General features: G+C 33.1%; 1 protein-coding gene across 1 annotated transcript; it reads right to left on the minus strand.

Annotated features, from left to right (window-relative positions):
- Window positions 1-1,781: 1,781 nt before the first annotated feature.
- LOC132736826 (zonadhesin-like) lies at window positions 1,782-16,545 on the minus strand (the record flags this gene model as incomplete). Its single annotated transcript, XM_060724041.1, is given in 14 exon segments — window positions 1,782-2,242; window positions 2,851-3,170; window positions 4,022-4,151; window positions 4,577-4,732; window positions 5,201-5,371; window positions 6,016-6,177; window positions 6,879-7,034; window positions 8,019-8,240; window positions 8,619-8,828; window positions 10,811-11,026; window positions 13,854-14,006; window positions 15,050-15,202; window positions 15,915-16,067; window positions 16,390-16,545. Coding segments are annotated over 14 exon segments (2,483 nt in total), but the record flags the coding sequence as incomplete, so codon positions are not given.
- Between the last annotated feature and the right edge of the window lie 1,923 nt (window positions 16,546-18,468).

Raw genomic sequence — 18,468 nt, forward strand, 5'->3', positions numbered from 1 at the left:
TAGTGGTTTGTTACAAATTTATTAACAATGAAACATGCAGTTAACTGAGTCATATGAGCCGCGCCATGACAAAACCAACTAATGCATTTGCGACCAGCATGGATCCAGACCAGCCTGCGCAGTCTGATCAGGATCCATGCTGTTTGCTTACAAACCCTATAACAAGTAGAGACTGATAGCAAACAGAATGGATCCTGATTAGACTGAGCGGATGCGAAGGCTGGTCTGGATGCATGCTTGTTGCAAACACATTACGTTGGTTTTGTCATGGTGCGACTCATTATGTGTTTTGATGTTCTTTCTGTTTTGTATGTCATTCGCGCATAATTACTAGTATATCAAATTCCCTCAATGCATGTAGAAGTTTTGCTCCAAACAATAATCTTACTTTGATCTCTTTTTGTGATCGTTCACCTAAAAACCAGGTTCAGGCGATAGCTGGTTGAAACTTAAGGGTGAATAATTAAATCTCTTGATAACCAGCTTAGTATTTTTGGGTTATTGCCCTTTGACCTTTGTATAAGTTTTTTTCCTGATTGTTAGGATTTGTGAGTCTTCTTGTTCAAAAATATAATTTATAAGAAGACTTACCTAGTCATTTGTAGAAAATATAGAAAATCATTAATGCATTCAAAGTTGGCTTAGGGCATTTTATTACAATTTATCATCACATAACAAATTTTTTTGTATCTATTTTGTAAACAATGTAAAACAAAATTGCAATAAACAAACACTCCATGAACAGACATTACATGTCAAACAATGCCTATGTTATTACAGACTATGTTTTGCAGTATAAATGGTTTCAAGGTTATATTTCCAAAGCTGCTTTAGGAGTGTTATATAGCTAACTGCCATTTTGTGTCTCAAAAGTCTTTATTATAATAACAAATTTGTAATGTTGCACATTTGCTTTGATTTTGATTAAGATATCAATTAATTCACAGATTTGCTATTTATATATACATATAAAATTAATAATATATCCTGAAAGCCCAATGAAGATTAACTTAAAAAGATGGGGAAAAAAAGATTCTCTTTAATGTTCATGTATTGTCTATTGAACAATTAGCAATTCTCCATACAAATGAATTGTTGAAGGGCCTTAGGAACTGGGAGCTGTGAAGGTCAAAATTGAATCATTACACTTGCTAGTTTAGTAGCAAGTCACTGCCAAGCGAAAGCCACACTTTGCTTGTTTTATTTCTCAAGTCAAACACATTGGAAGAAGACTATTATAGTAAAGAATACTCCTGAAAACATAATTGTCTTGAACAAAATACAATTAAATCATCATATTTGAACTTGATAGTCAAGGTCATTAAAAAGGTCAAGGTTGCATCTGAATCAATCATTATAAGTGTTATTTTGTCCAAGAATGAATCAAATCTATAAATAAATATTAAAGTTATGACAATATAAGGAAATTTCAATAATTTGACCTTGATGGTAAAGGTAATTTAAAGTTCAAGGTCATTTTAGAATAAATCAACATATCGGTTTGTCATGTGTTATTTTGTCAAAGTTTAAGTCAAATATGCAAATAAGTAACAGTTATGACAATTTAAACAACTGTAGCCCTTGAGATTAAAGTCAAGTAAAGATCAAGGTCATATCAGAATATTTCAACATGTCTGTTCCGTCATAATATGTTCCGCCATAATATCTGCCTTGCAAGATTTGAATCACCAACATTATGAAGGAAAGAATGTTGTCATTTACACTTCTACCAGAGAGGTCATCTACAAAGGAGGGAAAAAATGAAAACAAACGACAGTGTGTACAAGTATTCTATTTATCTTTTGATATATCTTCCTTTTATTATAAGAAAATTCAGTATCTTGAAAATTTACATGAATGTCATCAAAATAAGTGAACATTGTTATTGTAAGTAATTTAACCAGTTGAGATTCTAAATTATAAGACCACCACAGCTGCGATTAGAATCCATTTACAAATGATGGTGTATAATCTAGGGGCTATAACTTTTAAAACTTCATTAATTAAAAGATTGAAACTTGTTCTAAAAATTTCATTACAGTTTCAAGTAATCTGATTCCAATATTTCATTTTTGTAATATTTTAATGAGGTAAGAGGTGAATTTATGCTGTAATGTTTATTTCCTTGGTCTGCAAACTGCCCTGAGAACGTTATAATCCAGAGGAAGGCGGAGATAACTCGGTATAATAAACTGTGAAAATCGACTAGACGCAAGTAAACTAGCTTCTGCCAAATCGGGGCCTGAAAAACAAAAAACATTTTCACTTGAATTGTAAGTTTTTAGTAAGAATATAATTACTTTGGCTTAGGATGTCAAGCTTAAAGCCTATTTGAACCAGTCGAGGGTCCACTTCCTAGAACTAATCAGTACTGATGACATATAAGGAAACATGGCTTTGACTAAAGTTTGGCTTGAACCCATGATCCCTGGGTTGAGAGGTAGACACCTTACCTACCAGGCCGCAGTTCCCCACGTTTGTATTTTATGTTTCATGCGAATGAAGATCAATTATACATTTTTTGTCAAAATTCCCAGGCGGAAATTAATATTACTTAAATTTTATGCATACTTTAAAATTCTGACATACATTAATTGTCCTCCAAATGAGTAATTTATCTAATATAAGGTGTTACTAGAAAGAAAATTGTGCCTTCAACTTTGTAAAGCCAAGAAATTAAAGAGTATGATAAATAAGGAACCATATGTGTTTGAAAAATTGTTAACATTTCATTCAGCTAATACAGTATTATATTGTACTGTATCACCTTGTAACCACTGCCAAAAAAGGAAAAATATTTAGTTGCGCAATTCTTACAAATAAAAACCTACTGATAATTATCTCACTTACCTATAACAGTTATATGAACCTGTCTATCTTTAAGGTAGTTGGCAATCTGGACGGCATGAGCCGGGTTAGACGACCTGTCGTCCATAATCAGCAGTATATGTTTCTGTACTCCCGGCCGTCCCTGTTGTTTAAATAGGTCATATGCTTTTCGTAGAGCACCTGCTGTGTTCACGGTTATACGTATGCTGGGTTTCAGCCCACTGTCGATAACACGACACACATTCTCGGTCGTGTAGCTGTCGTGTAGATTTATAAGTGTGGACACTCCCCTAGCGTATTTTATGACACTTACTCTCACTCTGTATGGATGTATATCTAACCTATAATGATAACAGCATCAAATATATTTATAAGATCACACATGTTTCAAGAATATTTACTTGAGGAAAATTAAAGTCTATAAGGGCTAAAGCCCTATATCCAATCTGAAAACAAGAGTTTGTTTGTTTGGTTGGTTGGTTCTATGGCGCACCATCACAATTTAGATAATGGTGCTAAAGATGAATTTGGCTTAGAGTGTTACAAACTGAAAGCAAAATCAGGGGTCAAAATCACTTTACATGCTGAATCTAACAGATACATAGACTCCAATTATTCAAACCCATTTAGTTGTCTCATTGCGCAGGAATAAACTGTGGCTGCAATTCTGATGCCTCAACCCTTAAAGGCAAACTCTCGGGCACAAGGGGGTGAAAACAGAGTTACATGTATAATATTAGCCAATATTAATGATGAACAGTTCACCTATAAGATGATTGTAAACAAACCAAACTTAAAATCATTCAAATTTTAATTGATAATTGTAAATTCAAATGAATTAGGTCACCACTTTAGATAATTAAATACTATTTAATTAAGGACATGACTGGTGACATGCCCAAGGTCTGTACTCTACGTGCCTGAAAGGGTAAATGGATCCTTGTTACCCATAGACTATACCGTCCATTATAAGACATATGCAAATATTTTAATATCTTAACTTCTATTCTGCCATTTGAGCCAATATTTAAGATAGGCATTTCAGCTAATATTCAAAATATTTTGGAAATATTTCATTATCTTTATTATTATCTACTCAGCTCTTTTAGCCAATACTTTATTTCAATATCTAAAATTGTATTACTAATCAAGTACATCACATAACATTCTGTCAAATGTTTCAATATGTTACCTTCTAATTAAGCATTTCAGCCAATATTTCAGATGTTTATTGACATGATGACTGGCATCGTGAGTCAAACTGTTTGACAAGTCTACAGCAATAATTAGGTCAAACTGGCTCTCACATTCACTGTGCATTGCTAAAATTATAAAAACAAAAAATAAAAAGTTTCAGACAAATTGAGATTAATTATATATTTTTTATACAAACTCAAACAGTGCAAGACAAGTGAAGTGTTTTAAACGACATTCCCGAGCTCTTTTTATGAATGAATTGCTTTCTTAGTATATGATGTCAATTTGATGTTATGAATGAAGTTTTTGTAATTCATAAGTTATGGTAAGAAAAAAGTACTAAATGAAAATATATGCTCTAAAATATTGTTTCTATGTAAATATGCAAAAAAAAGATTCGACTGCAGTAACAGACTGGAATATTTAGCTCTGGAAACTTGCCAAAGCTTTGTTACCATCATAAACATTAACCCTCGAGCTAGATATTCTGGTCTGTACCGGTAGAAGCAATTGCCACCACCAGGCTAAGAGTTAAGTAAATCATACTCACTTATGCACAAGTTTTCATGGTATGAACCGGAACGTCTTGTTGTAAAACCATCAGGACATGGCGTGCAATCGGAGCTGTTTTGTGAACTGTATGTACCGATCGGACATGGTCGGCATCGCCCATCTCTATACACATATCCATTTATACATGACCTTGCTGGAAATTCAATTACAGAAGAAAAATGTTCAATGATCAATTTTAAAGTATGAACAACTGTTTAATGGTTTTATTAAAACTAGCATACATACCTATACGAAATAAAACTAGCATACATACATACAGGAAATATAACTAGCATACATACCTATAAGACAATTTCAAGGTTTCATAAAAATTATCAAGAATTCGGAGTCAAGCCACTTTAAGAGTAATATATCTAATTGAGTCGCGTCATGACAAAACCAACATAATGGGTTGGCGACCAGCATGGATCCAGACCAGCCTGCGCATCTGCGCAGTCTGATCAGGATCCATGCTGTTCGCTTACAAACCCTATAACACGTAGGGAAACTGATAGCAAACAGCATGGATCCTGATCAGACTGCGCGGATGCACAGGCTGGTCTGGATCCAGGCTGGTCGCAAACCCATTATGTTGGTTTTGTCATGATGCGGCTCAATTTACCTCCATTGTCTATACAGTCATCTGGTGAAGATGCCGTGTTTATCAGTGTAGATCTCCCATCACCACAATCAATACATTCAGGATCCAGCTTATACCTACGGTATTTACCATACCCGCAAGGAACGCAACTTTCCTCAATGTCATCGAAAGTGTAACCACCGGGACACCAATCTATATATAACAATAACAATAGTTATTTAGGTTGTCATCTCTTAAACCAAGTTATTTTGTGTACAAGCCCTACTGGAGTCATGTCCTTCTCTGACACTAGTACTGGTTAGTTCCAGTAAAGAGACAAAAAAAGACATTAAAAGTTTTAAGTTTCTTCCGTCAAAAACATATTCAAATCAAATGTTAGGTCTTTTTCTACTATAATGAACTCTCAGTAGAGCGAATCTCTTCATGCCACAAAAATAAAAAATTAAACAAAAATTCTTTAATAAAGCTTTGCCTGATCAAATGTATATAGTTTTTTAATGTGAAATATCAGTCAAATACATGTATTATTTTTCTTTGAATCAAAAATGATTCCAGGTCATCTTCAAAAAAAATATAAAGGGGAGTGGCAGCCAAGTGGTTAAGGTGTCCCCCTCTAAACCCAGGGATTATGGGTTCGAACCCTGCTCCGGTCACAATTATGCTTCCTCTTTTGACACTGATTTGAAGTGGACTTAAAAGTGATCAATTAAAGTAACAACCTGCAAGAATTTGTTTTGCAAACAAGCTACAACAAATCTGTTTTTACTGAAATATAAAGTTGTCCTGTAAAAAAAAAAAAAAAAAAAATATCCAGCATAATAATAAAATCTTCATACTTTCATTGCACATGTCACTTGTTGATCCTTTCCCTTTTGTTTTTTTATTGTCCTCACATGGAGTACAGCTTAGTGAATTCTCTTCATCAGAAAAGGTATCTTTTCTACATTGCTCGCATGATTTCGCTTCTAAATTTATGAAAGAACCTTTCGGGCATGGATCTGAAATTCAAACAAAAACATTCACCGATTTTATATTATTTTCTTCTCCAAAACATATGAATAAGAGTTTAAAAGAAATAGAATACGTTTAAACTAGAAGGCTGAATGGTCTACCAATCTTTTGGCAGTGTAGGGGTCGAGCAAAGGGCCTGAGTTACTGTCCATTTAAGTGAATAAACATTGAACAAAAACAAAAAATAACAGCAAAAGTTAATGAGTTATTGGTAAATGAGACATACACACTACAACAGACTCAAAGTCGATTGGTCTACATTGGGCAACTTTTCCATGAGTGCAACTTTTCCATTAGTATTTCAAATTTTGACCAAAAAAATGGAATAAAAAAAAATATCATTTCGATACATTCTTTTTTCATAAAATATTTCTTGAAAAATATGTGATATAGCTCTAAATGATCAAGTATAAAAATTTGTAGACAATGAAAATAATATATTGGTCTAGGACTCTTCATTATCTGGTATATAATATTATAGAAATATCATATAAAATCATAAATCACAAACCATATTTTTTAGTGATTTATTGTCAGGATTTATACTTAATAAAAATATAAAAAGCTTCTGGTATTACAAACCTTCCATTATAGACCAATTCACTTTAAAGAGTGCAGTGAAAAAAAAATCAGAACTAAATTTATTCAAAATTATCTGCAACAACTGGGTAGTAAAACAATAACATACCTCGGCATTCACTTCTAGATTTGGCAGTTAGGGTGTATGTAGCACCACTAGGACAGTCCTGACAGCCTGTATCATCTAATGACCTGTATTTACCAATTCCACATTTAAAACAATCCTTCTTTCCTTTATCGTAAGACATTCCAGGGTCACACCATTCTAACATGAAAAAAAAGCAAATTTATTTTTACATTTTATCACTTTCTGACTTTTTTGCGCAGGTTTATTAAGTAGCAAAAGACATCAGTTGTCCTTCCATACATTAAATCAGTCAAAAGCAAACATGTGAGTTATGCACCACCAAATTTACATAAGATTGCTGGATAGGTTCTTCATATGTAAGAATCCAAAGTTCATGATTATAAGGTTCAAACCCAGAACAGCAAGGTGCAAGAGAGTCAAAGTCAGTATCTTTAACCATTAAGTCATTGAAAATGTAACAAATTTTAAAAAAAACACACTTCATATTTAGATTAGAGAGCGGCTAGATCTCGATATCTTAAATCACAAAAAATATTCTATAAATAAAAAAACACAAAGGTGTGTATGATAACTCACGATTCATCCATTAGTTAATGCTAATTAATTATGTTTGCAAAGTGCATAAGCTTTTTTTTTTTGTTTTATGTCACATAAACAGTAGAGATCAAACGACCACTTTGTTTGATTTGTTTGTTTGATTGGGTTGGACACAGAATAGGTCATATGGCGATGTCCCAGCTTTACTGGTGGAAGAGACCATGCATTCTTTCAGGCACTAGCAGGCACCTGAGTAGGACCAGTGATGTTCTGTAAGCTAGCTGATTAGCTTCCTCACAGGAAAGTTTCCAAAATCCCTGGTAGGATTCAAACATACAGCGGCAAGGGGCAATTAAACGACCTTTAACATTTTTGCTATATATACCCCTACTTTATGAGATAAGTAATGTTTGTAATATGATGCACCAGAGAACAACTACAAAACAATAAATAGTATACCATATTTACTTTTTGTAGATTTTGGGTTGACCCTTTTTTGTTGTTGTTGGAATCAGATATATTAATCATGTTATCATAGACTTTCCAACATGAAAAAAACACTGATAAGTTCATTTTGTTTAGATCGTAAATTTATATCTAGCATTATAAGCTTGAAAATATTACCTGCGGAGCATAATGTCACTGATATACTTCCTTTAAACATCGTATGTGGACGTTTCTTTGGGCATGACTTACAACCCTCGGCCCCAGTTTCATCCTGATAAAAGTTCTTCTCACATTCCAGGCATTGTCCACTCTGACCTGAAGGTTTGTACTTTCCAAGTGGACATGGTTCACATTCGTCCGCGCTGCCAGGTTTAGGTTGATGTCCTCCTTGGCACCAATCTATAGAACATACATGTAATTTTATATTTATTTCCAAACAAAATGTATCAGACAAAACAGAACAAAAGTGTTTTTGCCTCTGTCAAACCTTGCTTTATTCTTAAAACCTTCAATGTTTTAAAGCAGTATATGTTTTTTTTTTTATATTAAAATAGTACTGTTGAGTACTAATATCATTTCAGGCATAAGCAAGCAAGAACCTCTAACATTTTGTAAATTAGCTGAATAGCTTTTTATACATAAAAGAACTCTGTGACTAGTCAGAGATTCAAACCCACAGCTGTGAGGGAAAGTTGAATTTTAACCACTCAGCCATGGAGGTCGCCATGTAAACAATGTTTGAATATATAGGATGAATATTACAGCAAAAAACCTCACCTGATTGGCATTGATCTTGACTAGTGGATCCTTTATTTTGAGTTGTCTCTCCATTACCACAAGATTTACACGAGGTTTGGCCGGTCAAGTCCTGGAAGAAGTTTAATTCACACTCTAGGCAGTCCCCTGTATTTCCTTCGGGCTTGTATTTTCCGGCAGGACAAGGGCTACAAGGGTTACCCTTCGGCTCATAGCCACCATCACACCAGTCTGAAATGTTAAATTTGTGAATACTAATAAGCACCAGTCTGAAATGTTAAATTTGTGAATATTAATAGGCACCAGTCTGAAATGTTAAATTTGTGAGTATAAATAGGCACCAGTCTGAAATGTTAAATTTGTGAATATTAATAGGCACCAGTCTGAAATGTTAAATTTGTGAATATTAATTGGCACCAGTCTGAAATGCTAAATTTGTGATTATTAATAGGCACCAGTCTGAAATGTTAAATTTGTGAATATTAATAGGCACCAGTCTGAAATGTTAAATTTGTGGATATTATTAGGCACCAGTCTGAAATGTTAAATTTGTGAATATTAATAGGCACCAGTCTGAAATGTTAAATTTGTGGATATTATTAGGCACCAGTCTGAAATGTTAAATTTGTGAATATTATTAGGCACCAGTCTGAAATGTTAAATTTGTGAATATTATTAGGCACCAGTCTGAAATGTTAAATTTGTGGATATTATTAGGCACCAGTCTGAAATGTTAAATTTGTGAGTATAAATAGGCACCAGTCTGAAATGTTAAATTTGTGGATATTATTAGGCACCAGTCTGAAATGTTAAATTTGTGAATATTAATAGGCACCAGTCTGAAATGCTAAATTTGTGAATATTAATAGGCACCAGTCTGAAATGTTAAATTTGTGAATATTAATAGGCACTAGTCTGAAATGCTAAATTTGTGAATATTAATAGGCACCAGTCTGAAATGTTAAATTTGTGAATATTAATAGGCACCAGTCTGAAATGCTAAATTTGTGGATATTACTAGGCACCAGTCTGAAATGTTAAATTTGTGAATATTACTAGGCACCAGTCTGAAATGTTAAATTTGTGGATATTATTAGGCACCAGTCTGAAATGTTAAATTTGTGAATATTATTAGGCACCAGTCTGAAATGTTAAATTTGTGGATATTATTAGGCACCAGTCTGAAATGTTAAATTTGTGAATATTAATAGGCACCAGTCTGAAATGTTAAATTTGTGAATATTAATAGGCAATCATTCTGCTAACAAGTGCTGTCCGTAAGATCTTGCTCCAATATCTTCTGTGCTTGACTGTAAGGGAAAGGCATAAATATGTAAAATGGTTACTTAGATTGATGGCAACTATGCCCATGTAAGATAATCACAGAAAGCAATTGTAAACAGTTTCAACCTATTCCCTTCAGTAACTTTGGAGGTACAAATGTGAGGTCAGTGCTGATGGAGAAGCACGCTGACAGCACCGCTCGGTGAAGTATAATAGCTCTCACTTTTCTTCAGATAGATGAAATTTAAATATCTGAACAATACCATAACAATAGTTTTGTAAATATCTTGAAAACTGTTGGAATTGCAAAAGGAAGAAAGTGTTTACACTGAGCCACCTACCATTTTATATAAAAGTAAATAACATGAAAACAAGCACTGACAAAGTATAAACATGTATATCTAATTTCAAGTGAGTAATGACTGCACAGCCTATATACATTTTTTTGTATAAAAAAGACATTGTAAATGGCAACAAGATTTTAAAAATTTAATTCACACAAAACTAGTTTTTTGTCCTTAGTAACACTTATAGCAATTGAATAAATTGTTTCAACACAATCTAACAAAAGAATCATTACAGGAGAGCAAAACTTCCTATAGGTACAAATACACCTGCTAGTATCAAGACTTTTTTTGTAATAAGAGAGCCAGACTTTGTAATTTAGGTACCAGTAAACCTGCTAGAATCATTTTTGGTATTTCAAGGGTCTAAACTCTTGATTGACTGTTCCAGTATAATTGATTATCTAACTTGGTCATGAAAAATTGTGGCTTATCTTCAAAGAGATCCTTAACTGTTACTCAAATTAAGTAGAAAACATTTTCTTTGCCCAACAAAGCATGATAAACAAGTAACAGATAACATCAAAAATTTTTTTTATTGTTTGTAAACAAACCCCTCCCAAAAAACAGCCAAATAAACAGTACCTGATCTACAGTCTGAAGGAGATGTTCTTCCAGTGGATTGTGTTGTATGTGTTGATGAACATGGTATACAGTATTGCTGACCCTCGTAAGGTTGGAAAGTATTCAAAGGGCATAGCTGACAGTTCTGTTGACTTCCTGTGGGTCTGAAAGACCCTGCGGGGCAAAGTCTGTCGCATCCGATAGTTTGTTGGTAACCTCCAGGGCACCAATTTGTCCCTTTGAAAACCAAAATGTAACAATTATAGCTTTAGATTATAAAATATGATTTATATGTAAGTTCATCATAACATGTATTTCATATAAGAAATAGTTTACATATTCTATTTCATACATTTAGTTTACAATAACATCCATTTCATGTAAACAAGAGGGCCATGATGGCCCTAAGGTCGCTCACCTGTATGTAGGCCCCCGGAGCAGGGCCAGTTTAAACCTCAGGGCTTTTATTTGAACGAACTTGGAAGACACCTATAAGAAGACGTTTCATGATGTACACACTTATAATGAAAAACAATGATCTGCCCTCCCCTACCCCTGGCAGGGCCAATTTTAACCAAGGGCTTTTATTTGAACAAACTTGGTAGACACCCATAAGATGATGTTTCATGCTAAACATCTAAGCTGTAGCTCATTGTGTTTTTTTCAAAGAAGATTTTTTAAATTTTTACTATACACATATAGTTAAAAACAATGACACCCCTGGGGCGGGGCCAGTTTTTACCCCAGGGCTTTTATTTGAACAAACTTTGTAGACACTTACTAGAACATGTTTCATGCTTAATATCTAAACTCTAGCTATTTGGGTTTTTTCAAAGATGTTTTTTAAGTTTTTCCTATACACATATAAGGAAAATCAATGACCCCCGGGGCAGGGACAATTTTGACCCCAGGGCTTTTATTTGAACAAACTTTGTAGACACTCACTAGAAGATGTTTCATGCTTAATATCTTAACTCTAGCTATTTAGATTTTTTCAAAGAATACTTTTTAAGTTTTTGCTATACACATATATAAGGAAAATCAATGACCCCCGGGGCGGGGCCAATTTTGACCCCAGGGCTCTTATTTGAACAAACTTGGTAGACACCCATTAGAACATGTTTCATGCTAAATATCTTAGCTCTAGCTCTTTGAGTTCTTTAAAAGAAGATTTTTTAAGTTTTTACTATATACATATAGGGAAAATCAATGACCCCCTGGGGCGGGGCCAATTTTGACCCCAGGGCTTTTATTTGAACAAACTTGGTAGACACCCATTAGAACATGTTTCATGCTAAATATCTTAGCTCTAGCTCTTTGAGTTCTTTAAAAGAAGATTTTTTAAGTTTTTACTATATACATATAGGGAAAATCAATGACCCCCTGGGGCGGGGCCAATTTTGACCCCAGGGCTTTTATTTGAACAAACTTGGTAGACACCCATTAGAACATGTTTCATGCTAAATATCTTAGCTCTAGCTCTTTTGGTTCTTTAAAAGAAGATTTTTTAAGTTTTTACTATATACATATAGGGAAAATCAATGACCCCCTGGGGCGGGGCAATTTTGACCCCAAGGCTTTTATTTGAACAAACTTGGTAGACACCCATTAGAACATGTTTCATGCTAAATATCTTAGCTCTAGCTCCATGAGTTCTTTAAAAGAAGATTTTTAAATTTTTACTATATGCATATAGGGAAAATCAATGACCCCCTGGGATGGGGCCAATTTTGACCCCAGGGCTTATATTTGAACAAACTTGGTAGACACTCATTAGAAGATGTTTCATGCTAAATATCTAAGCTCTAGCTCTTTGGGTTCTTTAAAAAAAAGATTTTTTAAGTTTTTACTATATGCATATAGGGAAAATAAATGACACCCTGGGGCGGGGCCATTTTTGATCCCAGGGCTTTTATTTGAACAATCTTGGTAGACACTCACTAGAAGATGTTTCATGCCAAATATCTTAGCTCTAGCTCTTTGGGTTCTTTAAAAGGAGATTTTTTAAGTTTTTACTATATGCATATAGGGAAAATCAATGACCCCCTGGGGCGGGGCCAATTTTGAACCCAGGGCTTTTATTTGAACAAACTTGGTAGACACTCATTAGAAGATGTTTCATGCTAAATATCTTAGCTCTAGCTCTTTGGGTTCTTTAAAAGAAGATTTTTTAAGTTTTTACTATATGCATATAGGGAAAATCAATGACCCCCTGGGGCGGGGCCAATTTTGACCCCAGGGCTTTTATTTGAACAAACTTGGTAGACACTCACTAGAAGATGTTTCATGCCAAATATCTAAGCTCTAGCTCTTTGGGTTTTTTAAAAGAAGATATTTAAAGTTTTTTCTTTTGGTTGCCATGGCAACCAGAGTTCTGCATGGAATTAAATTCTTTGAACAATTTTTAAAGGTGACCACCAAAGGAACATTCCTGTGAAGTTTGGATGAAATTGGCTTAGTGGTTTATGAGGAGATGTCATTTAAAGTAAAAGTTTGCGGACGGACGACGGACGGACGACGGACGGACGACGGACGAAAAGCGATCACAAAAGCTCACCCTGTCACTTTGTGACAGGTGAGCTAAAAATAGTTTACACATTACATATGTTAATTAAAAATAATAACATAAATTTTATGTAAGAAATAGTTAACACATTCCACATAACATATATTAATTAAAAATAATAACATTAATTTCATGTAAGAAATAGTTAACACATTCCATTTTACATATGTTAATTAAATATAATAACATCAATTTCATGTAAGAAATAGTTTACACATTCTATTTCATATGTTAGTTTTTCTTAAATAGTTCACATGTTAATTAAATGTAATAACATTCATGTCATGTAAGAAATAGTTTACTTTACACATTCTTTTTAATATGTAAGTTTAATTTAGCATCAATTTCATGTATTAAATAGTTTTCATGTAAATTAAATGTAATAACATTCATGTCATGTAAAAAATAGTTTACACATTCTATTGATATGCTAGTTAATAACAATGGTTACAAATATCTTTCATATAAAAAAATTACTATTTCATATAATACACATACCTGGACTCACACAACTGTTATGACTATCAGATGGTTCCAGGCCTGGAGGACAATCAATACATTCATTTTGTGTAGGGTTAGCTATCTGGTTCCCTGTACATTGTATACAACCTGAAGCAGCTGTAGGTCTGACAAATCCTGGACCACAATTCACTGCAAATAAATTAAAGGAACTTATTTCAAATTTCAACATGACTCATGATATTGTTGCTATACACACAGAAGACAAGAGCCAGTTGAACCGGGTGATGCTCCCCGAACAGGTTTTGGACACAGGAAGGTATACCTCTTGTAGTGTCAGAGTTATGTCGCAGTCGCAGACAAAGTTCAAAGTGTAAAAACAACCCAAGTGATGCGCGTGACACATTGTTTCAATATGGTGATAATTTTTGTGAAATAGTTGTAAAATCTGACTTCAAATAACAACAAATAATTCTCCTGAATTAGATACCGGTATATTACCTTCTCTCTACAGTTTTTTTTTTCTTATTTGTATTTTCTATTTTTAAATAATTTCTATTTACATGTATATCATAACATGTATACACATCACTATGTTTTACATTTCATCTCTGTTCTACGTATTTTAACAATAACTGGATAAATACACCCTTTTCTGTGCATAATAAAATCTCAAGAAGCTCAATGAGACATTCATTTAAGACCAAAGAAACCGACAGACTGATTGCATCAAGGGAAACCAGTTTTATCATATCATGATCCCAATCAACATGATGTTGTGGGGGTATAAATATTGAATTTTCAGAAAAAAATAATCAAGGTTAAGATAACGAAGAATTCCATATGTTGACACATTATGTGTCTCATCAAAGTCTCAACCATTTACCAGCACATGTCTTTATAATTAAATTGAAAATTCAATATTTAATGTGATTCTTAGTCCACATTGAGTTAAAAGCTTTTATTAAACCTTTTCGTAACTTAATGTAACTTTGCACGTAACTTAATGTAACTTTGCACGATTAAAATGATAATTCTTTTACAATTAAAATGAATTTTCTGAAAAAAAAATAAACCGAAGAGAGCAAATGATATAGTATTTAACACATAAGTTTTTGGTCAAGATCTTTCAAAATGGTAAAAAAAATCTCTGAAAAAATATTTTAAGGTCTCCTTATGTATGTCAAAAAACGTAAATGAAGTTACTCATACTAGTTTGAAAACAGAGACATTACCTGTTATACATGAAGTGGCTCCCATAATATATGAATATGTACCGGGAGGACAATTTTGACAGTTTGTGTATCCACCAGTGCTAAACGTTCCCGGCTGACACCAGTTACATAACTGTCTCTCCTCGTTCCATTGTTCCCCAGGAGGACAGTCAGCTGAAAGAGAAAGCAGCATCGTGAAATCAAAATTAACCTTCCTTAATTTGGATCCAAAATAAGTAAAAGCAAGAAATATGGCACTGCCACAAAATAAGGTTTTCAATTATCCCCACTTTAGAAAGTTATTTTATTTTGCAGATGAAATATAAATACACTCAATGTACAATGTAACTACATGTGTATGTGCAATGTAAATTATAAAATTAATAATGAACAAACAAAAGAAATAAAGAAGCATTTTATACTTTAGTAATAACAACAGATGGGAAAAGGAGTATTACATTGACAATGATGGGGGGCGGGGCTCCTAAACATCTTATCTTGACAAGATCTGAAGTCCTTACAACTAAATGTTTATTCAACTATGACAGAATGTGAAGGCATATGAACAATTTGTTTATTTTACCTTGACATGATGTGAAATCTTAAGAACTATTTGTTAATTTTACCTTAACATGATGTGAAGTCTTAAGAACTATTTGTTGATTTTACCTTAACATGATGTGAAGTCTTAAGAACTTTTTGTTTATTATTTTACCTTGATATGATGTGAGGTCTTAAGAACAATTTGTTTATTTTACCTTGACATGATGTGAAGTCATAAGAACAATTTGTTTATTTTACCTTGACATGATGTGAAGTCATTAGAACAATTTGTTTATTTTACCTTGATATGATGTGAGGTCTTAAGAACTATTTGTTAATTTACCTTGACATGATGTGAAGTCATCGGAACTGATAGGTCTGTCAGCAGGACAGGTCAAACACTCTAACTGGTACTCAACCGGATTGTATTTACCGGGTTCACATGGTACACATGAATCACTATCCTCGTCCCAGTGTTCCCCTTGACCGCACAATGCTTAAAATATATAATAAAATCAGTTTTTTTATTCAGAAAGGATTTTAAAAAAATATAAAAAAAACTCAATTATCTACAAAGAAAATAATAGTGTAGTTTTGAAAAGAGAAACTTTTATTTGAAATGAGACATTCAATGGAACTGCAAGAATTAATTTAATTTATAAATTAAAAAAAAAAATGGGTAATATTTAAAATGGTTTATCATACAACATGTTTAAGCATGTAAAATGAGAAACAGATGCTGATATTTTAAATGTTTATTATTGTAAAGTTTAACTAAGTGAAATGCATTGTGGATATGTTTGATAGAGTCAACTTACGGACACACTTGTCTACAGTATCTTGACGCGGGGCTAGGGTTGTGAACTGGGCTCGGCAATCCTGGCAGCTTGGCTGCACATTCTGCTGTCTGTACGTCCCTCGTTCACACTCCACACACGCGTCATTCAACGACTCATACCCATCAACACAGGGATCTGTAAATTTTCATAGGTGATTATAGATTGTATTGAAATCAGAAAATGGATATTGTTAAAAAGTGCTACATATTCAAAGCATTATCTCAAAGGTTCCCTAAAAGAGCTTACCCAAGGTATGATGTCGACATATTAACGCAAAAGGCTGTATAATGCCTTATAATAACAAACAAGAAATTCAGGCCAGAATTGTTTTGAAAGAATCATGCAATATAAAAGTTTTCATTTCTTTTGGATAATTATATCAGGCTGTCAAGCTACTTCGGACATAAAATTAGGGCGAATTTTAGGGCAATATTTTAGAAATTTTAGGGCTAAAATTAGGAATTTAAGGGTACATAATAGAAATTTTAGGGCTAAAATTTGGAATTTTATAAACTATGACCCCAAAGGACCATGATGTGGGCTAACCTTTGCATATTTGTCACAAAAGTAACTCACAAATAATGCTCTAGTTTAGTTAGGGCAAAGATTTCTACCAGTGTGGACTCAACTGCCTCCCCTGCAGAAATAGTCATAGTCAAACCATGTTCAAACCATATTTTAAATATGGTTTTTCATTAGTTGAACATGTCAAAAGAACATGCTCTACCTATGTTTTGTGAATGTTATAACCATGAGAATCTAAAAGGAATTTTTATACAGTGAAATTCATGCACAATGCAGCTTTTGAATATGGACAAAGAAATTTTTGTACAAGTAGGAAGTAAAAAGGTATTAGCCTTAGTACAGTCATTTGAAGATCATATAATTGCAAAATGTGTGTACATGGTTAGAATTAATTTTGCAAAGTCTACGTTAACACATTTAGTACTTTACAATGTTGTTTTGAAATTATGCAGATTTAAATAAAAGAGTTGTGAGTAAAAAAATTGCACATTAATTTTTGACAACTATTTATACATGTTTTTGATTAAAGTTGTGTTACAACAGCTTCATAATGATCATTTTAAAATATGATATGATATAAATGGACCACTTCAGCCATTTGGAAAAAAAGAACGAACATAAAATTCAAGATATCTGGAGTTGGCAAAACAGTGTCAAAATATTCCAGTATAAGTCAACCTCTTATGGTTATGATTTAAGTTTCAGGACCATGATATGGTAGTGTTTTTGCTGTTAACTGTCAACATGATTATAAACAACTGCTTTGATTATGAAATAGTAATGTTAGGGACATAGTCAAAGTAACTTTTAGTTGGAACGAAACCATTTCAATGTCACCAATTTTAAGTTGGCAAATCATGGCAAAATCATTTTTGACCATGTTCAAAACATGGTCCACTTTGTTATGTTCGAGATCATTTTCTCAGTGTTAAAAGTTGTAAGTATGTTTATAACAAAAGATAATTTTTTTTAGGAATATCAGTGAAAAAATAGGTCATTTTTAGGAATTCCCTTTGAAATTTTCACTTTTTTAGGAATTTTAGCCAAACTGAAAAAAAAAAGGATTTTTTAGGAATTTTAGGGATGCTGGACAGCCTGTTATATTAGCGGTACATTAGGGTCTTATAAAAATAATTATGTGATTATATAGTTGCAACCATACATCTTCAATTTCATTGAAGCTTCTGTAGTAAATAATTTTGGGGGACAACGTGCAAACACTTTGTTGTGGCGGAAAATTTGTAGGCCGCTGACAATCGAATGGTGCAACTCTATTTTTTAGAAATAATTTAAAGAATTAATATGTTTTAAATATTAAACTAAGGTATGGATTTACTCTCTTCAGAATATGGCTGACATTATTGTTCAGAAAACCAATTTTGGAGGGACAATATCCTATAATTTCTTTTATTTTTAATTAGCATGCTTTAAGTCTGCTCGGAACAGGGTGGGCTTATTGCGGAGATATATAATAGTTTCTTTAGTATTTATCAATTTAAGTAGCATATTTTTTAATTTTTGATATTATGGAAT

This window comes from Ruditapes philippinarum, unplaced genomic scaffold (genome assembly GCF_026571515.1).
Source record: "Ruditapes philippinarum isolate M1 unplaced genomic scaffold, ASM2657151v2 ctg3383_1_1_1_1, whole genome shotgun sequence".
Taxonomy (NCBI): Eukaryota; Metazoa; Mollusca; class Bivalvia; order Venerida; family Veneridae; genus Ruditapes; species Ruditapes philippinarum.